At 43.9% G+C, this 27,019-nt stretch overlaps 1 protein-coding gene across 2 annotated transcripts in view; it reads left to right on the top strand.

Annotated features, from left to right (window-relative positions):
- The first annotated feature begins 323 nt into the window (after positions 1 to 323).
- Positions 324 to 27,019, top strand: part of SRPX (sushi repeat containing protein X-linked) — a 51,648-nt gene continuing 24,952 nt past the window's right edge. For both annotated transcript variants that reach the window (XM_065646307.1, XM_065646299.1), the window contains exon 1: positions 324 to 486. In XM_065646307.1, the coding sequence (XP_065502379.1) occupies positions 417 to 486 (70 nt within the window). In that variant the 5' untranslated portion in view covers positions 324 to 416. The remainder of the gene's footprint in view (positions 487 to 27,019) is intronic.

The following is a 27,019-nucleotide window of genomic DNA, read 5'->3' as shown; positions in this document are numbered from 1 at the left end:
GGGGACACTGTCCCGGCCAGCTCGGTGCCCTGCTGGAGCTCGGGACGGTGCAGCAGGTCCGGACACACGGCGCTGGCTGGGGGACCTCACACCTCCCGCCGGGCCAGGGCGCTATGGGGTGGTTCCCGGAGGCCACGTCGGAGGGGAGCTGTGCCGCCGCCCTTGGCGGGCAGCCGCGGGGCACGCCGCCCCCGGGGGACGGGGGTGGAGGGCAGTGTCCCTCCCAAACGCCCGAGCCCCTTCCCGCCCGGCAGAGGCGAAGCGGGGCGGCCTGTCCCGGCGGCGGCGAGAGCAGGAGGAGGAGTCTCCGGCGGCGCCCGGGAGCCCGCTCGGAGAATGTCTCCGTCCCACTCCTCCTCCTCCGCCTGCCCCTTTGCCGCGCAGCCCTCAGCCGGGAAGGGCCGCCGCCGCGCAGCATGGGGAGCTGCTGGCTGCGCCTCGCCGCCCTGCTCGCCCTGGGCGCCTGCCCCAGCCTGGCGTACGAGGGTAGGGAAGGGACGGAAAGGGGCGGCGGGGGCCGGGGATCCCCCCGCGGCGGGGCAGGCGTTGCGGGCGCAGCGGGGAGCGAGGAGCGCGGCGGTGGCAGAGCCGCCGCCTCCCGCCGGGCAGGGCGACCCTGCGCGCCCGCCGCCGCGTCTCGGCCCGGGGCGGCGGGGCGGGAGCGGCGCGATGCCCCCGGCAGCACGGAGGGGCATCCGGCCGGGGAGCCCCGGGCGCGGGGGGGGCCCTTTGCAGCTCGCTGCCTGCCCGAGGCGCTTTGTTTCGCCCTCCGCCTTGTCCGTTCCTTGGCGCGTCCCGGGAGGGCCGTCAGCTCCGAGGAAGCCTCATCCTCCGTTTAGAGCCGCGGGTCGTTAGGCGCGGTTAAAACTTTTATCTGTTTTGGGTTCAAACATGCCGAGTGCGGGTTGGGGGTAGCCCATCGCATTTTTCACATTGGGCATCATATTTGTATTTCCATGCCGTTATCCTGGCAAACTTACAGAGGACTGAGAAAGGGGAAGGCACCCACTCAAAGCTGCCTAAGTGGAATAGAGACTCTGTGTTGTCCTTAATTGTAGAGGGGAGGGCGAGTCCATGTCTGATCTACCAGCCCTGGCTACAGGACCTTAACACTTACAAGTCTTCCACCAGTTTTTGTTGCCCGTGTGTAAGTGCACATGCAGAAAGCTAATCTCAGTTTTGAGTGTGAAAAATGAAAGGGTAAATCTGGCTCAGTTCTTAGGCTTCTAGGAATTAAAAAAAAAAAAGTATGCCTGTGCCATTTTGCTTCTAATTATTTGCATTTGCTTTAGCAAAATTTGAAATTTAGGCCCCTTTCTATGGCAAAAGGAAATCTGTGTGTAGGTCTGCTTGTTCTTCCAAAGCAGCTGCATCTTGTCAGTTTGAACTTCGCTGACTTGGCGGGCACTGCAAGTAAAGCCAGTGTAAACTGGCATGCAGTGGTGGTTTAACAGGTGTAGTCCATGAAAATTTGTGGTCAGAACAGAGCCTTCAAAGTGGGCATTGCTTCAAATTAAGGTGCATTACTGTGGGTTGACAGTGAAGAGGTAATGAACAGGTGAGAGAGGTTTCTAATACAATTCACAGCTGTGCATGTGGGGAATCTCCGTTTGGTGATACCTGTTTTTTGTATCTAGGAGCCATCCCTACTTAAGCCATAGCCCTGCCCATGGAGGGGTATAGAGTGGCATAATGATGGTATTTGTGAATTGAAGTTAGCTTTTCTTATTTCTGTTGGCGTGCTTCAATGTTTATGTTCTTTCTTTACAAAACACTAAGGTATTGGACACATCACTTGCTAAATCAACAAAGACAACAGAGGTTTCTGTCCTGGCATTTCTCTGAGGACTGTTGTACTGCCAAATTCTCTTTATTTTCTTAGGAAGATGACTGCATGCTTTACTTTGCGATTCATGCGAATGTTAGTCTTCAATTAGTTTGCAGAGGATGCTAATATCCTGTCCTTCTCTTCCTTCCTACAAGGCCAAATGTAACTTCTTCAATCTCAAAAGTCCATTTTTTGCATGTAATCTTCAAACAATAGCCTGCTTGTTTCAGTTTTCACTTATTTGAAAGTTCAGCTTTCCTCTTATTCCTAGTGTCAAAGGCTCCAAAGAGCTTAAATCATCAGCAGCTGTATTTGTAAACCCTTGTATAAAGTCGATGTTGCATTTCTTTTGTTTGTTTTTCAATAGAGAAGATGTGATATTCTTTCAAGGCTTTACTCTCAATATGAAATCTAGTGAAACTCTAAATAGGTATTTTCTTAAATGATGCTATGTTGGTATGTAACTGTGCACATCAGGTCCAGAATACCATTAAGTAAACTAAAATAGACTTCTTCAAAAAACCTCTAGAGCATGCATGTGCATGTGGCCCTTTTGAAGTTGATGTTTGGCTATTTTGTAGGCAGAGCCAAACAATCTATTTTGGATTCATACAACATGCTTATTTTTCAGTAGTAGATTGTTACCTAAACATCAGAAATAGTCCGATCAGCTCTTGAGTAATTTGGTAACACCGAAGTTTTTAGTGTAGAACATTTGTTTTCCATAGCCCAAAGACTGGTGAGCACCACACTAAATAGAAGTAATTTACATGCTGTAAACAGAGTTCTGTGATCAATATTTGATGGCAGGCAGTAAAAATCAAGACAGTATTCTGTCTGTGAAAATGTCATTGAATTAACTATCTCCTTGGCATTAGGAAGGTGATTGAAAAATACCCGAATACTTAAAGTTCTTAAAATACTTGCAGGCATTCGAAGCAGCTGCTGTATTACCTGTAACTGTAATTTCAAATCTTGAAAGGATGCCCGTGGTCTTTTTATGTTGTTCTATTCAAAGCCCGTGATGCACTGATGAAATCTCTCTGATGGCACCACTCAGCGAAAAGTCCATGTGCTGTTCAAGAATGTTTTAGAGATGCACCTTTTGGAAGTTAAACCAGCCTTAAAACCTTTTGCCAAAGGAATAAATAGGAAGATATGAGCTCTTCAGTGACTCTTTCTTATCAGGTGGTTGGTTCTGCTCTTCCTCAGAGCTCCTCTCGTCTCTTTTTTTCTGTTTTTCTGAGCTATGAAAAAACAGTGTAGATGCTTAACCTGCTGGGCTCGGGCAGACACTGCTGACCATCCAGTGGTGCTGGGTGAGGGTACAGCAGTACATCCAAACGTATATACATACGGAAATCACTTGATCAGTGTTTCGGGTACGCGGAGATGAAATCAGGTGGCACTGCATGGTGTAAGGCTGTTGTGTCTTTGCAGTTTTACTAGACAGATGAAAGGAAAAGCTAATCTGTGATGAAATTAATGGGAAGTGGTTATACTGCATTAAAAAAACATGTGCATTGGAACAGAATATTGGTGTGAAGGGACTGTGGACCTCAAAAGGGATGCCTTTAAAATCAGTTAAAGACTCTGTAATGTTATAGAAGTATTTTCAAAACCTGTATGAGAACTAATTAAGTGAAAAACAATGTAGATGTGTGGTATGTTTGTAAACCTATATATATGGATTAAATATGAGTAGATGGAAGTCTGGTTGTGGAAAGGGTAGCTCTTCCCAAAGTCTGATTGCAGAGCAAGGGGTGAATCTGTGGGTGAGACTTCTCAGCGCTGCAGCTGTTCAGAGAGAGGCAGTACTTGCCCAGTTGAGTTTATACGGTAGATAGACAAAGGACAGGAAGACAAAACTGAAGGAAGTATATCTTTAAGATTGCTTAGAGTCATGTGGCAGGCTTTAATAAAATATGTCGTAGCAATTTATATCTTGATTCCCGCTCGTAGCTCCTTTCCATCAGACCAAGCTGCAAAATGGTCAAGAAACAGTCTCCAGGCCCCCAAGCAGCTGGTGTTCTGCATTGCCAAGGGAGGGGCCCTTTGTGTCAGCTGAGAGGTTTGTTGTATTTTTTTTTTTTAAATACAGCTTGCTGTCTGCCTATTAATCTTAGGTGACAGTTTGTGGAGAAGTGCATGCAAAATACAAGCAGATAAGTATGTCCTAAGGCATATCTTAGTCCAAAGAGTCGTGCTTTGGACAAGTTGGCTCCCTCTAAATAAGCTCCAGTTAGCTGGGTGGTTGCGCATGAATCATAGAATTGTAGAATACTTTTGGTTGGAAGGGACCTTCAAAGCTCATCTACTCCAACCCCCCTGCCATGAGCAGGGACATCTTCAACTAGATCAGGTTGCTCAGAGCCCCGTCCAGCCTGGCCTGGAATGTCTCCAGGGATGGGGCATCTACCACCTCTCTGGGCAACCTGGGACAGTGTTTCACCACCCTCATTGTAAAAAATTTCTTCCTTCCTTATGGTCAGCCTTAATCTCCCCTCTTCGAGTTTAGAACCATTACCCCTTGTCCTGTCATAACAGGCCTTCCTAAAATGTCTGTCCCCATCTTTCTTACAGGCCCCTTTTAAGTACTGAAAGGCCACAGTAAGGTCTCCCTGGAGCCTTCTCTTCTCTAGGCTGAACAACCCCAGCTCTCTCAGCCTGTGCCCACAGCAGAGCTGTTCCAGCCCTCTGATCATCTTGGTGGCCTCCACTGGCCCCTCTCCAACAGGTCCATGTCTTTCCTGCACTGAGGGCTCCAGAGCTGGACACAGGACTCCAGGTGGGGTCTCACCAGAGCAGAGCAGAGGGGCAGAATCACCTCCCTTGACCTGCTGGCCACACTGCTTTTAATGCAGCCCAGGATACGATTGGCTTTCTGGGCTGGAAGTGCACATTGCTGGCTCATGTCCAGTCTTTCGTCTACCAGTACCCCCAAGTCCTTCTGTGCAGGGCTGCTCTCAATCCCTCCATCCCCCAGCCTGTATTAATACCAGGGGTTGCCCTGACCCAGGTGCAGGACCTTGCACTTGGCCTTGTTGAACCTCAAGAGGTTCACATGGGCCCACTTCTCGAGCTTGTCCAGGTTCCTCTGGATGGCATCCCATCCCTCAGCTGTGTCATCTGCACTACTCAGCTTGGCGTCACCCACAAACGTGCTGAGGATGCACTTGCTCCCAATGTCCATGTCATTCATGAAGATATTAAACAGTACTGCTCCCAGTATGGACCCCTGAGGGACACCACTTGTTACTGGTGTCCATCCAGACATTGTGCCATTGACCAGTACCCTCTGGATGTGACCATCCAGCCAGTTCCTCATCCACTGAACAGTCCACTCATTGACTCCATACCTTTCCAATTTAGAGAGAAAGATGTTGTGGAGGACTGTGTCAAAAGCGAATGTAAAAGACTTGCAGCAGCAGAGAAGTCCAATAGAAATTATGTTCTCAGCTGACCTCAAATGCAACAGATATGTCATGTTTATATCAATCAATAATGTTAACTCATCTCTTGACGCTACTTCCATATTTTCTCATATGAAGTGGGCCATCCTCATGAGCTGTAGTAATTCCCTACTGAAGACTCCTCAAGGCTTTAAGCATTATTGAAGCACAACATTTCTTTCTGAGTGGTCCTTAAGTAATCAGGTCATCGCATCCTCCGTGCTGGGCCTGCTCAGACTGCTCTCTCTGTAGCAACACCTGGGGACTTTGGAGCAACTGAAATCTCCAGGGTGAGATCACATAAAGAGAGAGCGAAATTAAGAAAATTTTCTGAGGGGAGCTTTTGACGAGTTGCTCAATTGTCATTTTTCTCGCAGTGAAATACACTTTGCCAGAGAGCACAGGAAGGTTAACTGGGCTATCACGGCTTGTGTAGTTAAGTATAGGCAAGCATTGGAATTGGTACAGGAGGTGCACTAAAGCAGTCAGTAGCAGTTATTCCTCATGCCTGCAAGCTGCTGTATCCCTTTTATTGTTAGTCCTCTGCAGCAGTAAATGCTAGCATTTGTGACACAGGCTTCCCGAACATCTAGAGTGTGTCAATGCAGTGTTTATGAAAACTTGCACTTGAGACTGCCACCAGTACAGGTGAGATTCTTCTCTGTGGAAAGTGTGAATGAGCTTATAACCTGGATTATCAAAAACACTGGCTCTAAAACCAGTTTGGAAATGTTGACATTGAGGTGTGTTTTACTGTAGTCCCCTAATCTCTCAGACAGTTGAAATGAGTAGTTGTAAATTAACATTACTGGAATACATTTTTTTTCTCAGACTTCAGTGATATGAATGGGATGGGTATCAATTGGGACAAATCTGTGGCTGATGAAGATGCAGGGAGCAAGATTTGGCATGCTGTTGTATAGGCATTCACTTGAATAAACCACTGGTTTGAAAATTCAGGCTCCTTATATATTTGATGTATAACCTTAGGCAAGTTGCTTAGACTTAACTTGTTCTTCCTTGCTTTTGCCCATTGGAGATGCCTGTGTAAAAAGTCTACTACTTAGATACTGCTGCGTACAGGAAGAATGGAGTTTGGAGAAGGTTGTGGACTTCAGCCCACACTGTCAGATGTCTTTGATGTACTGTTGATAAACCATAATTAACTGAACGCCAGAGAGTGTGTGAGGAACATCATTTGCATGGATGTGCTGCCAAGACGCAAACTGGGAATCCTGAATTCTTGCGTTTTTTGACTCCGTGTTGGGATTCCTTTCAATTCATTTACCACAGGCAGGCCATCTTGGGGGAATCACCGAAATAATGGGTGAGGCATTAACTAGGTTCACTGATAGCTTGTAAGGTGTATAAAATATATTTAAATTTTTATGTACTCATGCAATGGCTGTAACTCTTGAGACCTGTACTATGCTCCCATACGTGAGGTTGGGTAGTGTAAGGGTCCCAAGACCATCTTCGTTGAGAGAGTCTGTTCCCAAGAGATGGGTCGCCAGCCCACTAGTGTGAACTGAGTGGAGAGGAATGAAGAGGCAAACACCAATGCTCCTGTCCCTCCCTACCTCCAACCCGCCTCACACTACTAATCTTTTGTTTGAACAGCTTATCAGTAATCTGATGCTTCACGAAATTGTATACTGTATTGTATCTTTGTGTCTTCTGTGATACTTACGTGAAGCTTCTGAGAGTACAAACGTTTGTTCCCCAGCTGGAGTAACAAATTACATGTTCCTCTAAATACTTGGCTAATTTTCCTGCTTCTGAAATGGTTGTGTTTGTGTTGGGTTTATTTATTCACTTTTTCAAGTTACGCCATATGTTAAAGACTACACTGTGCTGGGGTCCGTTTGTTTCACACGTTTTTTTAGTGTGGTAAATGAACAGCATACAGGACATTGCTGGCTGGCCAGCAGTTCTCTGCCACTGTTTCTAGCTATTGATTGTATTTAAAGGAGCGCTGTTAAGGCTGTTCAAACTGAAAATTTATGCTGCAGTACCTTGAAAGAGGCTCCAAATTATAGGTTTTAACTTTAACAATTCTGGTCTTTCCTGTAACTTGAAATAGCCACTTAAGAGCTCTGCCAGAGTTTAAAACCACTTCAACCAGTCATTTGGCAAATCTTTACATGAAGAGAGAAAGGATTTTTGTATTTCTTGAGATACCCATGGAAATGAATTACATTTCGCCAAATTAATAAATACAGGAGCTCAGTTTTGCCAGTATCTTCCCTTGGTTTGCCTGAACAATCTTGACAAGATTTTGTTGTGCTTTAGGAGGTAAATGGTGTCTTTGCCGTGTACATAACACACAGAAATGTGAAAGGAGTAGTTATATGGAAAGTAAAGCTCTGTCAAGTGTAACATCAGGATAAGAAATCCTTCCCTCACTTATTATTATCTCTAACTAGTGTTTCTTGGCAGCTGCAGAGGTTTTTCCTGAGAGAAATGTCTAAAATTACATTCCCCGATACGGTTCTGTGAATATGGAGGGAGAATGCGTTTAGCATGGGAGCATGTTAAGAGCCTGCTAGCAGCACGCCGAGGTGAGTCTGTCAAAATACCTCAGTGCTGGACTACTGTTAAAGTTTTCTGCTAAAAAGCTTCTTTGGGGAGAGACTGTTGCTCATGGGTTTTTGCTTGTTTCCTCAACAGAAGTCACTGGACTGGCAGTGATGCAGTTCCCCAGTTTGGCTGGCTGGCTTTCATCACCAACTCCTGATTTTTATTTTTAGTGCTATTTTTGTGCTTTCTTGTCTAGCACTTAGCAGATGCTGCTTTGCAAAAGTAGCTACTTCGTATTCCTTCATATCCTTCTCAAAAGCATCTCTTTTTTCGGTTAGTTTTGGGAGTTACGCTTTCCTCCCAGGAAGCATTAGACAGCCATGGCCTGGTTTTGCCCGTCAGAGTGGACTCTTTATTCTCTCCCTGGATGTCCTGGGCTTCCTCCTGCCCACCACTGCTGCCTGACTCCTGGCGTGTGAGACCTGGGGCAGGATCCCTTGCCTCCATCTGTATTTGTTCAGGTGCTAACGCAGTAGGGTCCAGGTCCAGACGCTGGCCAGAACTCCCAGCCATGTCTGCAGAACAGGAGAGATTTCCAAATGGCTTTCTCCCAAACCTACTCTTGTTCCTGTTTTGCATTGCTGGAAGCGTACCCTCTTCTCTCACCCGGGCAGCAGTTTTCAACTCTTCTACTCTCCTGCTTAAAGAATCACAGAGTCGTTTCGGTTGGAAGAGACCCTCAGTGCGGCGATGAGGAACGGTGCATACAGACGCAGACAGAAATGCACAGACAGAGTTCTTTCTAGCAGTGAGAGCAGAGCCAGGCAGAGCTGACTTTTACTAACAGTTCTCAATTTATAGGTTTACAGATACAGACCTGGACTAAGAGGTTAGACAGGATGTTTTTTCGAGAAATGTTATCCCAAACACACCACACTTGTGACCGTTTGCAGTCATGTTCCCGTGCATATCTTGTGGGCGGTGTTCCGACCCACTCATTCAGACGCCCAGGCCCAACATTCACACATCATACATATGGGGGCAGTTTTCTGACCTGAGATATCATTCTCACTGGCTTGGGCTATCACTCCTTACACTCATAAAAAACATAGTTCTGTATAACCTGTCCCAAGGCCCTTTAGCTGGAACCGCACATCCTGCTGTTCCCACATTCAGGATCATTGAGTCCAACCATAACCAAACTCTAGCACTAAACCATGTCCCTAAGAACCTTGTCTAAATGCCTTTTAAACACCTCCAGGGATGGTGACTCCACCACTACCCTGGGCAGCCTCTTCCAATGCTCAACAACCCGTTCTGTGAAGATATTTTTCCTAATATCCAATCTGAACCTTCCCTGGCGCAACTTGAGGCCATTTCCTCTTGACTGTCACTTGTTACTTGGGAGAAGAGACCAACCCCCTCCATGCTACAACCTCCTTTCAGGCAGTTGCAGACAGCGACCAGGTCTCCCCTCAGCCTCCTTTTCTCCAGGCTGAACAGCCCCAGTTCCCTCAGCCGCTCCTCATGGGATGTTTTTTTAACTTGGCTCTTGACTTCAAGGTAGGCTGCCCAGGTTTCTCGACTGCCCCCCGGTGTGAGCAACGTGGTGGCTTCACGTGTGATCTCGCAGCGCGTCGCGGCAAGCCTCTGCTGGCGAGGCCGCATTCGGACGGGGCTCACATAAATTTATCTAGGATGTCTTCCTTTATCCTCTCCTGCTGTTTGGTGTGAAATAAGCACCAAGGGTTGGGCCCGTTTCGTTGCTCCCGATGGTGCTGTCTCTTCCGGCTGACCTTCTGCGGGTCGTTAGCTGCTGTCCCCGCTGGCAGCGTGCCGGGCAGATGGCGGGCTGGGAGAGGGAAACAGGCCCAGCCTCTGCAACTCAAGCTGGGGGCAGTCGGGCATTTTTTGGCAAAGGATTTTGCAGTTCGAGCAGATGTGTTTTTTGTATAACTTCACGCTTTTTGCTTGTTCAATGAAACTGTGTCATCGTCTGAGAACAGATGACTTCAGTGGGGTTTAGGTTAGCTGATGTGATAAACGAGGTTTGCTCAGTGTGCAGAGCTCAAAAAGAGATAAGAAAGCTTGGAGTGATCCATGTTCTGGGTTCCTTTTGTGAGATGGGTCATTATGAGCTATTTTCAAGGGGGGAAAAAACCCCCCACAACCAAAACACGCAAGATGCATGTTGTACAGATTCTTGATTGCATTCATTTGTTTGAAACTGGTGAGTAAATATCTACATGTATGTACATATGTCTTTGATTTGTAGAGTCTTTGAATTGTGACATGCAGCTGTGTCCTTCAGGGAGGCACAGAGGAAACTTCTGTGGCTTCACAGGAAAACACATAACAATACATTTTATGTTACTGCTATCTTTTGCTCCAGATCTCACAGTGGGTTAAAATACACATGTGAGAATACTCCATATATGCGATTTGGATCATTTAAAAGTTTGTGTTATAAGCAAAGTTTGTTTTGAAGGTTCTGAAATTACTATGGTGGTGTTACGGAAAGAAGCCACTTCTTTTCCAGTCATGTAAAACTTAAAGTTTGTCACAACTCTGAATAGACAGGTTTTCTTACAAGTTGAGCAATGTGATTAAAGACATCTGATTTTATTCCTCCCTACTTCTCGCCCTCTTCTTGTTCTTTTCAGGAAATGCCATTGCCATTTAGGGCACTGGATTTAGACGTGTCGTACATATATCCACTAAGAATAGCATTGCAGTTTGAAAGTAGTCGTGTATTCAGGCTTCTCCAGCAGAGCCTTGTCAAGCTGCATGGTTTGCCCAAAGCCTACACTTAACCAGTGTGGGCTGGCAACATGAGTCACGTAGCAAAGTCTGTCTCCTTTTAGGCTGTACCGTCAGAGTTTTAACCTGCTAGGGTCTGTGGTCCATCCTGGTGTCCCTCAGAGGTCTTTGTCAGGCTTCCTGGCACTGACTGCCCAGATGGGGGGAGATGCTGCTTCCAGCTCCTGCTTCAAAGTTATCATTCTATGCCAATTGCATTTTTCTTTAGAGTTGTTAACTTCAGGGCAATGGACTTAAAAATAACTACTTGATGCAAATCTGCCTGTCTTGAATCCATCCATTGTGGCTCTCTGGTTATATTGTGTCACTTGTAAGTAAAACAGGCCAAAATTAATATGCCTCTGTCCAGCTATTCTAGAAGATTAAAAACACGTTGGCTTGCAGAGGTTCACTGTTCTAAGCTGCTCAGAGGCAGATACCAGAAACAATATGCCTGGTGCTGAGTTACAGTGGCAGTGAAATGTTTAAATAAAAACAAAACAAAACAAACCCCAACAAAAACAACAAAAAACCCCACCAGCTCAACAAATATTAAAAAGGTCTTTCCCATTCTTTACTTTTCAGGGAAAGGAATGGATGTGAGTTCCTCAGAAGGCTACCTGGTACTGAAAGGGGGATCTTTCTTATCACTGTAGTAAGGAAAAAAGGGCTGACTTGCTGAAGGTGTTTTTTTGTGAAGGCATCTGAGGGAAGTAGTTTGCTTCAGCTTCCTAACACTGATTTCATTTTGTGATGTGAAGGCAGCTGGTTAGCCTGTGTCTGCATCCCCTTTGTAAAATGGTTTGTCTGGAGAGCTTTGACTGAAAACATTGATATAAGGAGCAAGTACTGTTACTGCTTTTGCATGTACAATGGATCATATTAAGGAAAACTATGTGGGCATGTTTAGTTTTGGAACTGCCTGCTACAGGTTGCTCTTGGGTCTCTTTAAGGCTGAAAAGGGGTGACCTGTGTCTGCTTGTGGTTCTGGGCATACCCGGTGTGCTCTTCTGGCCAGTCTTTCCGTTGCCCTCATTACTGTTTCTGCTACAGCTTCTGGCTGTGTTTCCATTTCAGTAGGTATCAGGAACCACATTTTGAGTTTCTCATTGGTGCTTGGCATTTATTGTAATGAGATAGGAAATACGTGTCAAGGAGAAAATGGGGGGTATCTGTGACTGCAAACTTGCTTTGACTTAGAGTTTAAGGAGATTTCCAGCAAAATGCATCAAATTCTGAGTAGTAAGGGAAGGCAACTTTTGTATAAATGCCAGCAACATGGTCAGTTTATCACCAATACCTTTTTGTCCTTTCCACCAGCACACTAGAAGCTTGCAGTGGTTAACTGGCTAACAGCTTGTCATCTTTTCAGAAAATACCAACTCCTGAAAGAGTTTTTTGCTCTATTTTTAAGAAAAGTACTTCCAATTGGGAATTCTGTGCCTCTCTCCAACTGAATGTCAAAACCAAGAACATTGAGCTATACCTTTAGATGGCTGCAAGGCATTTCAGACCTCTTAGATAACAGTAACAATGCGGCACTTGCACTGCAGACCTGGAAGTTCTTTTTGGTTTATTCTTATCCAAAATCATCTTTTTGCAACATTTTTGTCTGCCAGTTTGTAGAAAAATCTTTAATATGTGATATACATATAAATTGACTCAGACATTTTAGCTATAACCTACATTAAAAAGCACATATATTGTGTGTGTAATAAAAGACAACTTGTAACTCATCAGAAAGATAATACGATTGATTTATAACTGATTTCCCTGTTGGAAAAGTAAACCAGTTTGCCAAAACAGATCAGTCCAAAGGAATTGAAAATAATTCCTCCATTTGAGCTATAAAATATTTCCATATTTGTAAGCCCCTTAGAATGAAATGGGGTTTGATTTCTTTGTAGTAGGTGAATGTTGTTGCTAAAGCACAACCTTCTTCTCTCTTTACTCTTCTGCCTTTAACAGAGCTATTCTTTATTGAACAAAGACAATGAGAAGGCGTGACAGGAACAGAAAAAAAATATTTTGTAGTGAGTGACACATGAAAATAAATTCATGCATTATTAATGGTTTTTGTGGTGTAGAGCCTGATGGTTTTCAGGGTTCCAGTTCACAGGAAGCTATGACCTCCAAAATGTTCTTTCTTGGATGAAGACACTGTGATAAGGGGGACTGACAAATGGCAACAGAAGTGTGCAAAGGGAAGACATAAATAAGATGTCATGGCTGCACAGAGTAGTTACTGCACAATTTAAATAAGGTTCAACTGGAAAGCCATGCACACCAGAACTGTTCAACAAACTGCAAACTCTCCTTATCGCCTTCCCCCCAAGCCCTCGTGAGAGCTGATGCAGCAATTTCTGGTTTGGATTATGTTTCCCCAGACAGTTCTTTTAAAACCTTCCTGTTTAATTCTTAGTCACTTCTGGTTTCCACTGTGGATGGAGCTGTGAGGAATCCCCGCCATCGCAGTGAGAGACTGTGTGTGAGCAGGGGAGGAGGAGGGCTTGGCAGGCTGCACGATGCACAGCAGCTGACAAGTTAGAATCACAGAATCGTTTTGGGTGGAAAAGACCTTCAGGATCATCAAGTGCAACCATAATCTAACTCTAGCACTAAACCACGTCCCTAAGAACCTCGTGTAAAAGTCTTTTAAACACCTCTGGGGATGGTGGCTCCACCACTTCTCTGGGCTCATACAGGACTGCATCTCGTCGGGGCTTTTAGTTCTCAGCCACCTGCAATGAGAGTGCTCCAGCCCCGTGACAAGCTCTTTAAAGTTTTTTGAAGGCTGGAGCAAGCTTTCCATCGGGGAGCTGGCTCATGGACTGGTCCTGCCGACAGCTTCTTGCTGAGGTGATGGGTTGTTGAGGAATGGTTAAAATGACCTGTAATATAGCTGCTTTTTCCCAGAAAACGGTGTCTGTTTTCAGAGCTGGCTGGATGAGGGATCTGGCACCGGGGAGCTTATTGTCAGATCTTGTTGGAGGTTGCCTTTGGTTGGATTTCTTACTGGCAGATGTTGACTTGCCTCAGGCTGCTGTTGAACTGGTGCCTTTGCAAATAGGAGATGCTGAAGAGCCTGTCCGCCTCAGAGGGGCAGAGCAGGGAGAGGCAAATGACTGGGTAGCCACCATGTCCAGCCTGTGTAACCCCTTGCCTTCTGCTAGGAGTTCCTGCTAATTGTAGTGTCCCATTTTCCTTGGTGGAAAAAAGCTGGTACAGGACTGTATATAAACAGTGGGAGAGTAATGCTGACTGTATTTTGCACACAAGACGCATCACACTGCATAAGTGACCATAGAGTATATTTCCAGTTTTGCATATCATAGTAAAATTTTATAGGAAAGAAGAGAAATTTTAAATCATGGAAATAAATCAACAAAACTCAAAAGCGTGTTTGTAGATAGGCAAATAGATGGACCCATTGGTTATTATTCGGCTTGTCTGTAGCGGAAATCCATGTGAAATCTTTCACCATTTTTAATAGCATGGGTTTGAATTCATGAGTGGAAGGCCAGAGAACTAAATTAAGGAACCTGGGAACCTGATTTTTTTTTTTTTTTTTGTCTGGGTGGTCCAGATCATTAAGGCTTTTTTCCCAGAAGCTATGCAGGCTCCCTTCCTGAAAAGATTTTTTTTTTTTTCTGTGAAATACCATGTTTGGTTGAGAGGCATATAAAACTAGAATCAACATTTTTCAATTATTAAAAAAGAGGGGAGGAGTGCAGTAGGCTTTCAAATTCCTCATTTCTATGTAGAAGACCTCAGGGTTGGGGCTCTCCCCCCCGCCCCGTCCCACTGTGCCCGGAGGCAGGCGCAGAGCTGGGATGGGGACCCGCTCCCACTGCAGGGACAGGGCAGCTCCAGAGCCAGGCGGGGGGCCCCGCGGGGTGGGAGCTGGTGTGCGTTACTGGGAGTGATACGTCTCACACGTTTGACCTCCAGCTGGATTTTGGCTTAAATTCCACATTATTTACAGTGTATTAATTCTTAGCAACGATATAAGAGGTGGTTTCATTTTTCTGAGAAAATTATCACTAGCTTAGTACTTTTCCTGTGGATTATTATTTATTTTTCCCAGTGTATTCGACATGCTCCCTTTTTACATCCATATATCTGATCTGTGTGACAAACACAAAGATTGTCGGTCTGCCTTTAAACAATCCCTGAAATCTCATGAGTCAGTTTTTCAAACTTTGATGCTACTGTGAAGAGGAAACAGTGAGAAATACAATGGCATCCCTGTCCCCTCTTTATGAGACATAACAACTGATCTTTGCTGTATGTCCCCAGCTTCTCTGAATAGCATAATAGTTTGACACTCAGAAGAAACTTGGTGTGACAAGAATGCAAGTGAACCCGTAAATCTGTTATTTAAAAACGTCTGTTCTGCTACGAGTTTGGCTTGTTTTCTTCTGAGAGCATCTAGTGACCATCTTCAGGATATTTATGAAAATTGAGCAATTTTTCAGTACTAAACTGCCTTTATGAACACTAAAATTAATAGAGCTGGCTATTAAAGGATTATATCCTAATTATGTTAAGTGAACCCCAGCCTCTGTAATTCGAAGCTGTCAGCCAGCTTGCTTGCTGGAGCTGGTAATTTCTGCCAGGTGTTGTTCATCAGTGCTGGGCATCAGCCTCCCCTTAATGAAAGGGACCCAGAGCATGGCCAACCTTAGGAAACATGGCCACACCAAATACAGCATGATTTCATATTTCCTTGCTTATCAGCCCTGCTGCTTCCCAGCACACTCTGTGCTGGTGTTGAGGCTGGGGCTGGACCTGCTGCTGCATTTCCAGGAGCTGAAGGAGACAGAGCAACATCCTTCTTGCTGAGGACCGTGGTGCTGGCCACAGCCTCTCGGTATCTGCTCCTGGCCTGGCAGGATGGGAGGGGTGGGGAGAAGGAAGGGGGTGCTGCTGGATATTGGGTAATGGTGTGTGGTGCAGGCAGGAGGAGAAGAGAGTAAGGGATGTATGATCACCATCTCTGTTGCCCTGCGCTAGCTGGAGATGTGCTTCTGGTTTTTGCTTCCTTGCTTCTTTACTTTGAGGGTGCCAGAGCCCTGGAACAGGCTGCCCAGAGAGGTTGTGGAGTCTCCATCTCTGGAGACATTCAGAACCCACTTGGACACACTCCTGTGCGATCTGCTCTGGGTGAACCTGCTTTGGCAGGTGGGTTGGAGTAGATGGTCTCCAGAGGTCCCTTCCAACCCCAACCATTCTGTGATTCCCCGGGTTGCTTGCTGTCTGACCGAGCTGCACCAGGGGCTCTGCTGAAGCTGGGACTGGGTCACCGAAGGAGAAGCCATCAGCGTTTACTGCAAGGACTAGGGAAAATCCTGTTTCCATTTTGTCTTCAAGCTCATAGCTTTTGAAAAACCAACAGGTTGGCCACAGGTTCCTCTTCTCTCCAAAAAGGTTTCTTTAGGATCCCGCTTTAAGTGCTCCAGTCACCTCTGCTGTTTCTGGTAGTGGCAGTGGATTTTCACCACCCTTTTACCCCTCCTGAAGGAGCAGGGTGTAATTCGGGAAAGGTGGCTTTGGTGCATTTGGCTCATTCATTTTGTTTAAGTTATTATGTTGGTATTGCCAGGTTTCTCTTTACCTTCAACCAGTATTTAGATTTCCAAAGACTGACAAAATTTAGTTTTATGTTGATTTATTGTCATTTACTTTCTAGTTTATGGCATTTGAAGTTTCTGAGCATTGTCTTTGGTTAAGGTTATTTATATATATTAATATAAAGATAATGCTTCTCACAAATCATGTTAATTTCAGCAGATAAAACTTAAAAGAATCGCCAAAAGATCAGTTTCTTGTGTTAAAAGCCATCAATACAGTGTATTTTTATGTAATACTCTTGTGACTGTTGTGATATGCATGTATCATTAGCGAAACTGGAGCATCTAAGCCAATATCCTTACAAATGACCTTGGTAACCATTCTTTCAGAAGGAAACTTGTTTACCCTCTTCTTTTCAATGGAAGTGAGAACTTGGAGAATATCCTTCCAATTGGGAGTTGCCACCAACATGAATATTAATGAATAATGAGCGAGGGCTTGGAGAGAGAATCTCAAATGTTCCTTTAAAATGTGATCAGCATTATTTAATGCTGGCTGTAGCAAATAACTTTTGAGTCTGCCTTAGGATATGATTAGCATTTAATATTTTAAACAAAACGAGCAAGCTAGTTCTCATCAGTTGGTTTATTCAACTTCTGTGCTTTTGGCTGTGAACTGCATATTAAATACTGTTTGCTTCGAGGCTGTTTTTAATACTAGTCTTCAGAAATAAATTAAATTCCTATCTCCTGAGTTTTCACAGCAGTTGTTTACTTTTCTTTCAATTGATAGTTTACTATTAAATTTTACATTCCTCTTCATCCCTTTTTTTTTTAAAGTTCCACCTCTTTTTCTGTCATCTTTGCTCAGTTTTTGACCTGCTGACTGTCCTACATGGCTCTGAGTTCTTCCTTCAGCTCTTCCTCCCTAGTGTAACACTGACTTTTTCTCCTACATGCCACCCTTGCAAAGCACTAGTAAAGCATGAGTAGTCCTGGAGTCCTTAGAAGTCTCTATTTTTCTTCCAAGAAGGGCCTCCAGTATTAATACCGATAGCCCTTAATGCTTTTGTCTGTTTGCAGGGTTTTTGCAAGTGTCATGGTTAATATAACATATTTTCTAGAGTGAGGACTTTGTAACCCAATGTTTATGCTTCTAGTTTCTCTAAAAGGAAGCTGCTCGCATGAAAGTGAGGCACAAAGTGTGCTGCGACTGCAGTCGTATTTGACAAGTTGAAGCTAACTTGGGGAGAAGTTGTCTTTGAGCCCATTGAGGATAATAAGCCACAACAGAAGATATATGTCTTTTTCCCTAAGTGGTGACTAAAGCAGAGAAGGTAAGGAGAAGTCCTCAGGGGAGAAGTCCTCAAGGGAGCTCACTGCCTGCTTAAGGTTTACAGTTGTTCTGGATCACTTCTGAAACTCCACTTACTAAAGAGCAGGAGGAGACCACAGTCAGTAACTACATTTTTCCACTCCACTTCTGTCTTCTAGGAACTTGTTGGAGAGTTTCCTATGGATTACAAGCAGCTCCTGATGCTAGTTTTCAAGTGTTGGTATAGTGTCTGATACTTAAAGTTGAGATTTTTTTCCTAGGGAGCCTTTCTTTTAGTCTGCTCATAAAATCTGAAAAATATTTTGTAAATGGCAGAGGTTCAGAAATAACACATGACTCAGGGATAAAGAGAAGCGAGGAAAGCACTGTATCTGGTGCTGTAGTATTAAAAGTTAGATACTGAGATGTGCTAGTTTCCACTGTCAGCATTTAAAAAAAAGAAAAAGTATTTCTTCCATCTGTCACCAATTCAGAATAGAGCAGGATTAGTTTTCAGTCTCTTCCTTTGGAAAGTTATCCCAAAGTCCACTAGAACTTGTCATTAAGAAGACTTTCATCTTAAATGTTCTTTACTTAAGCGGTTGCTAGCAGTTCTACCTCTTTTTAGCTACTTTTTAGTTTGCTTTTCCATCTCGCAGCGTTGTAGTGCGTGTAATGGTGCACCTGCTGAAATTGCCCCATCCTCCCATCCTTTCTCCATTGAGGAAGCTGCTGAAGCACCTTGTTAGTGTAGGCCTTCGTGTGTAATTCAGGCTTGATTTGTTATAAACTCCATTTTAGAAATTTCATGAGAAAAGAAAGAAAAGAAAACCCTCAATTCCTTCTGCTTAGCATAGAAGGTAGCAATGTCCTGTGAGAGCCCTCTGTGCCAGAAGAGTTTGGGCCACAAGTGAGGGGTGGTCCTCAGGATCTGCTGTCCTGATGGAGTGCCCTGCCATCAGGGGTGGAAAGCATTGCAGCATCAAAGTGTTTTCTTCTGAACAGGGTTGTGTCCCAGCATCTGGTGTGGTCTTTAACCTTTCACGTAGCATGGAGACAGACTAGTCAGTGCAGCTCTTGGGTGAGGGTGGCTGTTGACTTCACTGGTATGCAGCTCATCCCGTCTCTTGGAGGGCTCCAGCCATCCCAGCTCTTAGGAAACTCGGAGGACACCAGGTGTGCACAGCTGGATGATGCTGGCAACAGACCTGTGTTTCTTTCAGTGAGGTGAAAGCTCTCGATGTCCCTGCCAGCCTGTCATTTCCTCATGACTCCAAATTCACATGTCTGTTTTTTAGGATGTGTAAGTAGGATCCACCAACAAAGCAGTTTTGGAAACAGAGTGCCTTTGGGTGCTGGTCCCACATATCTCTGAGGGCTCACTGGTCTCCAAAGTCCTGGCAGCAGAGGAGGGGTTGCTAGCAAGATGCAGGTGGCAATTCTTAGCTCAGGCTGCTAAACCGCTGTGGAGAAAAGCGTCAAACATATGTCAGCAGTGAGAAGGTAGCCTAGAAAACAGAGGGCAGGTGGAGATGTGCTGCAGGGTCATAAAATAGCTGGGATTTCCTTAATTGCTTGGAACTTTGTGCTTAGGTAGATGAGGCTGTTGTAGTCCATTTGACCGGTGACAAAGCTGTAACTAATTGAGATGAGCTTGTGTCTGACAGGATGGGACAGAGTCTGGGTTTAGCTGCAGACGAGTGTCACTGGTGGACAGTGCTGTGTGACTGCTTTCTGTGCTGCTCTCACACTTACTGATGTCCATGGGCAGTGCATGGACGGCCTTTGCAGAGCCTTTCGTAGTTTGTCAGGCACGCAGTGCAAATCCTGCTCTATCAAGAGCTGTCTGTATTTTCCATGCACAACCCCATAGCTGCTGTAAATATTGAAGACTTTGCTTTCCTGATGTACTTAACCTCCGACTTAGACCACATGTGTGCTCAGAATAGCAAATATATTATTATGCAGTATGCAGCTGTGGTAGCTGTGCTTTGTGTAGATGTAATGCAGTGTGTTTACCCTCCTTAAACATATTGATTAAATAATGCATTTTTTTTTCCACCTGAATTGATTTGTATTTGAGTGTTCATGACACTTTTTGTCCTTTCTTTGATAACAGTCGGTGGTACTGTGACTGTTCCTGATCATAAAGAGATGCTGCCTTTAGGTTTGTTAGCATTATTTATTGAAGAGTTCCTTAAGCAAAAATCAAACATTACTTCCTCATGGCATGCACAAAGGTAACATTTTTCTCCAGCCTCCCCACTGTTGGTCTCCTGGTGGTATCACTAGCTGCCATTCCATATATTCAGGGACATCTTTCATTCACCTGTCTTTCTAGGGTTTTTATTTTGTTTTGCTGGATTTCAGTTTATTGTAAGATCCTTATCAGGTGGAGTCCTTTAAATGGGAAAGCAGATGCTCTTGGGCCTTCTCTTGCCAGCTTAAAAAATCATGGAAGCTTACTTCTTCCTCTTTCTTTGCACTTAGTTATTTAAGTGTTCAATTCGGCATTGAGTCCAAACAAAAACCCTCTGGTCATGCTGAAAACCAGCATTTCACGAGAGCACTGTTCATGTACATAGTGTTCAGATTTTTCCCTTTGAGCCAAGCTCCCAGCGTGACTCCCACAGCCCATCTATTTGATGCGTCATTGTGGTACCATGTGGGCTGTACTGTGCAGAAATCAAGGGAATGTGACCGATGTGGGAAATAAGGAACAACACATGAGATGGCTGATATCTCTCTTGAAGATGTACCAGTGTCAGGTCCCAAGTATATCTTTATTAGCCTGTTGAGCTGCTTTTTTTTTTCCCATGGAAATCAACAATTTATTTCCATAGCAGAAGCCTTTCATCTGTATGTTTCACCTTTTTGTCTAGATTTTTCCTCAAATTTTCTGTTGGAAAGAAAAATATATATATTTCTGTTGAAAAATATATATAATTACATATATTTTTTAATATATATATTTTACAATTCCAAAATTGCATTTTAAGCAAAATTTGAATAAATCTTCACTTCCCATTGAATCATTCAAAATGACACATCGCAAGAGCAATCCAGAGCAGACCAGAATTTCCAGAATTTTCATTGACCATAAGGACACAATTTTAATGAAGGATATTACTTTTTTTACATCTTCAAGAGAATAGTATTTAAAAAACAATTACTGAAGGCCTTTGGCTATTTCATGTGTGTATACTGCAAGCAGTATTGGGATACACTGCTCATCCTGACACTGAACACACGATTGTAGTAAAAGCAAATGCATTTGCAATGGAGCAAGAGATCTGGGAGCAGCCTACAACTGCACTGAGGTTCCTGGACCGTACGTGTGTGTTGGCAAAGGTGTCTGTAGCCTCTTGTTAAGGCTGCCAGCTTTTCCCTTGACTGCTGCGTGTTACAGGACTTCTGCCTGGGTTGAGCCAGAGCCACTTGAACACTTGCACTGTTATTGCCAGGCTGGAGAGGAAAAACAACAAACCAAAATCAGTGGTGGAAAGTGTTTTGCTTTGGATTTGCTGTATCTGAGATATCTACATGTGTATGTAAAAGGAAGCAGAGTTGAATTGTACTTTACAGAACTTTTTTCGACTAACACTAGCTTCTGTGTCCGTGCAGTGTCCATCCCACCACTGATTTTTGTGAGAGTAAAGTGCATGGGCATGGCTGCCTACCTCTGAATATGTGATTTCATTGAAATGAATGGGACACCTTATGCCAGGAGTAGTGTTTTCTTTGTCACAAGGCATTTGCCAGCACATGAAACGAGTTTTATGTTGTCAGCTGACTTCTAGGCAAAGTGATATTTTTTCAAGCCATGTAATTAATCAGTTTTGAAGCACCTTCCTGGCTTGGTGTCAGCTGCAGACTGGGCTCTACAATCCTTGTGGGTCCCTTCCAACTCAAGCCATTCTGTGATTCTATTCTTCATAGTTCCGCTGGGTCACAGATGGCAAGAGAGGAGGAAAGAGATTATCTTTTGGGAAAAGAACCTTTGCCTGTATTTTCCTAATCAGATTAGTGATTTCTGTGTAATTGGAAGGTTTTATTTCACAAAGCATAAAACATCAGACATCTCTCACCTCTTCTGAACTTGCTAATTCTGAAGCTTTCTGTTCTGCGTTTCAGTTGTGCTTGGATTTTTGACGACTTTGAAAGAACTGTTCTTTGATGGAATCTTGTACAAGGCATCTCTCTTGAAACAAGTTAAAACCTGTGCTTTAAAACATGGTGCTTGCATCTTAATCAATACCGAGACAGGGAATTAATCTGTGCGTAGCCCTGAAGGAATCTTCTTGATATGGGATTATCTTGTGTGCCTGAAAGACCTTACACATGCAAGGAATGGAAGCACAACAGTGGTGTGGTGCTCGTGGGTGTGCATGGAAGCTCAAATCTGTGCTATCCATGTGTGTATTTCCATAAATACAGGCAGGGAAATTTCTAGACATCTCTGGAAGTTAATCATCTGTGCTACTAAACTGCACAGAGGATTACTGGAAAAACTGTTAACTTGGTCTGGATGAGTGATCTGAGTTTGGATTTGGGAATATGCCATGATTCTCTTGATATCCTCTACTTCTTAGTTCAGCACAACTCTTGCTGAATACAAGGTTGTCGGTTATCTGTGCTTTAACTCACAATCCTGTGCATTGCAAATATAGTTGGAACTATTGATTGCGTCAAGCAGGAGACTTAAAAGTGGTGTGGCCAGTGGGAACATCCTTTGAGGAAAGAGGAGGGCAAATGTTATCTTTTGACTTACTATGCCTTTTGAAGACTGCTTAATATGAGCAGTTGCCATTAGATTCTCTACGTTTAAATATGTTGTATTTCTGTATCAACTCACACGTAGGAAGACTCAAGGCAAATCCATATCTCTGGCTATTTATTAATTGATTTTGCTGACACTTTCGCCCTGTTATTTGTTCTGCTTTGATTTCTGTAACAAAATTAATTTTATATTTGTCATAGTGATGTTTTAAGTCTTACAGACCAGATGAAACAAAACATCTGAGTGTGCTGGCAGCTTTTAAACAGCTACTGAAATCCCGCTGAAGCCAATGGTATTTAAACATGAGCTTTCTCGAACTGGGGCATAATGTTCAACCAGTAAAGAATGAGATGAAAAACCCACCTTTCCATTTTTACTACCATCATAAAATGAGTACAAGTATTTTTACACACAAAGTAAAGCCCTCTAATTGAAGGTCGTGACCATTTTTAGTGTCTTTTCTGCTGCCTCATGTGCATCTTCCAGACTTCTGAGGTCTTAGTGTGAACTAGCCTTGCCATACTGCAAGAAGCTCTACAAGCTGCTGCACATAAAGCTAAGTATTTTAATTTGTGTATTTGATATGGCTTCAGGTACCATGGAATGTAAAACTCTTGACGCAAAACATTGGAGGAACTAAATCCAGATGTTACAGACTTACAGGTGGAAACTTGTCATTCTCTTCTTACACATGCTTAAAATGATCAGCTTTGAATGTAGGAGGAATTCCCAACAACCTTTCCTGTTTTGGACAGATGGGTTGCCTGTGGAGTGAGCCTTTCCTTTCTTCCCGGTATCAAGAGTAGCCAGTGTCTGCAAACCAGAGAAGATGCCATCCAAGTTCATTTAGCTCATGTTATCTCCCTGTGTGCAACACACAATGTCATTACAACGGTTGTTTGGTGGGTTTTTGTGGTGGTGGTGGGTGGTTGGTTTGTTTGTTTTTGTTTGGTTGGGGTTTTTTGGTGTTTTGTGTTTGGCTTTTTTTTTTTTTCACTTTGTTTTCCTTTTGGCTATTCTATAAAATCTGCCATGCAGCTGAAATTTGAAATTATCACTGTATTTTTAGGGTTGGCTTTTGTGTTCTCCATTTCCCAGCAGTGTTCAAAAAATTTGAAATGCAGTGATCTTTTCTGAAATACGTATTTAAGTAATTTGGTGCTATATTTAAGACTTCAAGCTTCAGTAGAGAACAAACTGGCACATTGACTTCAGCTGCTGATTTTTACAGTATGTACCAGTATTGCCTAGAAAATCCAAGCTTTTATTAATGTATTCTGCAGGACTGTAGGTACAGTAGATATGAAACTCTTCGGTTGGTGCTAAACTAGGAAGGAGAGCACTGCTGTTCAGAAAAAAAGCCCTTATTGCAGGCTAGGTGCTGCAGCTTCTTGTACTTCAGTGGCCGAACTTGTCCTGTCTCAGGGCAGCAAACTGTAAAAAGTTTCCAGTTGGTTTCATGAACACTACTGTTGTTGCTTATAGCTGATTTTCAGTTGATCCAACTCAAAAAGAATTAAGAAATTCCTATGTTAGTCATGGGAGAAAAAAAAAAACCCACGTAGGTTTTTATAGTTCTTTTGCTTCTTATAGCCCACATTCCTCCTTTTTCTTGGTTGTAAAGGATTTATAACACAATAGCATGTTGAATGTTGTTCATGTACACACCTGCATATGCAGTGCCTGCCTGGGCATTATGTTCTTGTGCCCTGATTCTGCCAGCACATCTGCACAGGTGAACCTTTGCAAGGGGGAGAGGAGTCCTGTGTGCATGACCCTAAATTTGCCCATGTGCAATCACTGACATAATCAGTGGCATCAAACAGTGGAGCACCGGAGTCCTTGTTCCCTTTGTCCGTGTGGGTAATTCCAGCGACCCTGGTGATGATCTTAGAGTGAATAACTCTGCTAAGGTTTATATGCAGTTGCAGGCTTTAAGGTTGTGTTTCTCAGTTACTGATGCTGTGTTTTTCCTTTCAATATTTTTTTTTTCTAAATAAACCTTTAAGTCTTCTACTGGTATTGATTTTTTTTCTTTGTGCATTTTTGTTATTATTTTAAACCTTGCCTTGCTGCTGCTTGTCAAAGTTAGATGATTCGGTGAGAAAATGCCTGGTGTCAGGTTGGACAAGGCGGAAAGTTTTTTGGTTTTTGTAGAATCAAGATGGCTAAGGAATTATTGACAGCTTTTCTAGTTCTGGAGACGTTTGAGGCAATAAAGGCAGAATGGAAAGAGTGTTTTCCAATTAAACGTTAATACCATCTAATATCTGAAAGGTTTTATTGTGAAGGTTACCTACCCATGTGAGAGGTTTTGCCTGTTGTGGCCTGAATTGGTGTGCCTGACAAGTGTGGTGAAGTTTGGGATCTTGTTGTCTGGAATGGTGTCTTTCTGTCTGCTCAGGGATCTGCAGTACACAAAGGAATAATATACTTAAAGTCAGGTTTTGAGCAAAGCTGAGGGACAGCAGAAGTCCTCTTAAAACTTGTTCTGCAATCAGATAGCATTTGTCTTCCTTTTCTGGCTCAGCAAACACTGACAAATTGATTGCCACTCTTGTGTAGCAACCCAAGTACTCTCCTCTCAGAGCTTTCGCAGACTTATTAACAAACAGGCAAGTCGGACAACAGTCAGATCCTAGAAATATAGGAATGGAGCCATCATGAGAAACAGAGAATAGCAGCCTCCATTGGGTGTAGATTGTGGTACTGTAAGAGCACAGTACTTCAGCAGGTACTTGATGTTGAACATAAAGATCTGTAATCAATTTTGAGTGGGTTTAGGATTAAACAAGTGGTCTCCCTGAGGATGGTGAGCCCACAGTGTTTTGCTGAATGAGAATTGGCTTGAAGGCTAGCATCAGGACACTTGGAGTGGATTTGGCAACCACAAAACATAGGCAAAACTGATCCTGAAATGGTCTGACTTAGGTTTTGTGCAAATGAGTAACTGTTGGGTGTCTGAGTGTCCCATTAGCTTGCCAGTTTGAACACTAAAAGTAAATGTGTTATCTTAATAATTAATTCTTCTTGTACAAGGATTTTTACTTTGTCATAGAATCATAGAGTGGTTTGAGTTGGAGGGGACCTTAAACATCATCTAGTTCCAACTCCCCTGCCATGGGCAGGGACACCTTCCACTAGACCAGGGGGTCTTGAATACTTCCAGGGATCCACAACATCCACAACTTCTCTGGGCAACCTGTTGCAGTGGTAAAGAATTTCTTCCTTATATCTAATCTAAATCTACACTCTTTTCAGTTTAAAGCCATTAACCCTTGTGCTATCACTACACACCCTTGTAAAAAGTGCCTCTCCAGCTTTCTTGTAGGACCTCTTTAGGTTCTGAAAGGCTGCTGTAAGGTCTCCCCAGAGCCTTCTCTTCTCCAGCCTCTATCAGCCTGTCTTCATAGGAGAGGTGCTTCAGCCCCATGGTCATGTTCATGGCCCTCCTCTGGACTTGCTCGAGGAGGTCTATGTCCTTATGTTGGGGACCCCAGAGATGAACACAGTACTGCAGGCGGCGGTCTCACAAGAGCAGAGTAGATGGGCAGAATCACCTCCCTCGACCTGCTGGTCATGCTTCTTTTAATGCAGCCCAGGATACAGTTGGCTTTCTGGGCTGCAAGTGCACATTGCCAGATCGTGTTGAGCTTCACATCAACCAACACCCCCAAGTCTTTCTTGTCAGGACTGCACTCAATCCATTCTCTGCCTGCCCTGTATTTGTGCTTGGGATTGCGCCAACCCATGTGCAGGATCTTGCACTTGACTTTGTTCAACTTCATGAGGTTTGCACAGGCCCACCTCTCAAGCCTGTCAAGGTCCCTCTGGATGGCATCCGTTCCCTCCAACATGTTGACTGCATCACATAGCTTGGTGGTGTTGGCAAACTTGCTGAGGGTGCACTCCATCCCACTGTCCATGTCACCAAGAAAGATGTTAAACAGCGCTGGTCCCAATACCAACTCCTGAGAAATGCTGGTCATCACTGGTCTCCACTTGGACATCGAGCCATTAACTGTAGCTTTTTGAGTGCAACCATCCAGCCAATTCCTTATCCACCAAGTGGTCCATCCATCAAATCCATCTCTCCAATTTAGAGACAAGGATGTCATACAGGACACTATCAAAAACTTTGCACAAGTCCAGGTAGATGATGTCAGTTGCTCTTCCCTTACCCACCAACACTGTAACCCTGTAGTAGAAGGCCACTAAATTTGTCAGACACGATTTGCCCGTAGTGAAGACGTTGGCTGTTGCCAGTCACCCCCTGTCAAGGTTTAATTGCAAGGTGACAATAAACCATGACAGGTGCTCTCTGTTAATCCCCTCCCATCCTCTACCCTCTCCACATAGGAAAAAGTTCTCGCTAAGGAAAGGTGATTGGAAGGAAAAAGGAAGAGAGACTTCAAGTTGGAAAGGTTTTAAAATGGTTTACTAATGCTACTAATAAGTAGAGAAAATAATACAAAATATACAAAACCCAACTTGGATATCCCAGGTCGACCCTTGTGACCTCCCTCTTTTATAGGGTGTGTGACGTGGAGGGGATGGAATACTTAGTTGGTCAGTTTTAATCACCTGTTCTGTCCACCCCTCCTTGCAAACACACCCCTCTCGTGACAGAACGTGCGAAATTTTATCAGAATTCTTGGCTGTCATTGCACTAAACCTAAACATGAGCTTCTTCAGCATTCCATTGGTCACTTTCATCAGTCTGGAGCACAGTGTCAGAAAAACATGCAGTTA

The sequence above is a fragment of the Caloenas nicobarica genome, chromosome 1, assembly GCF_036013445.1.
Source record: "Caloenas nicobarica isolate bCalNic1 chromosome 1, bCalNic1.hap1, whole genome shotgun sequence".
In the NCBI taxonomy this organism is placed as follows: Eukaryota; Metazoa; Chordata; class Aves; order Columbiformes; family Columbidae; genus Caloenas; species Caloenas nicobarica.
The sequence above is the reverse complement of the archived record's forward strand: the minus strand, read 5'-3'. Positions and strand labels throughout refer to the sequence as shown.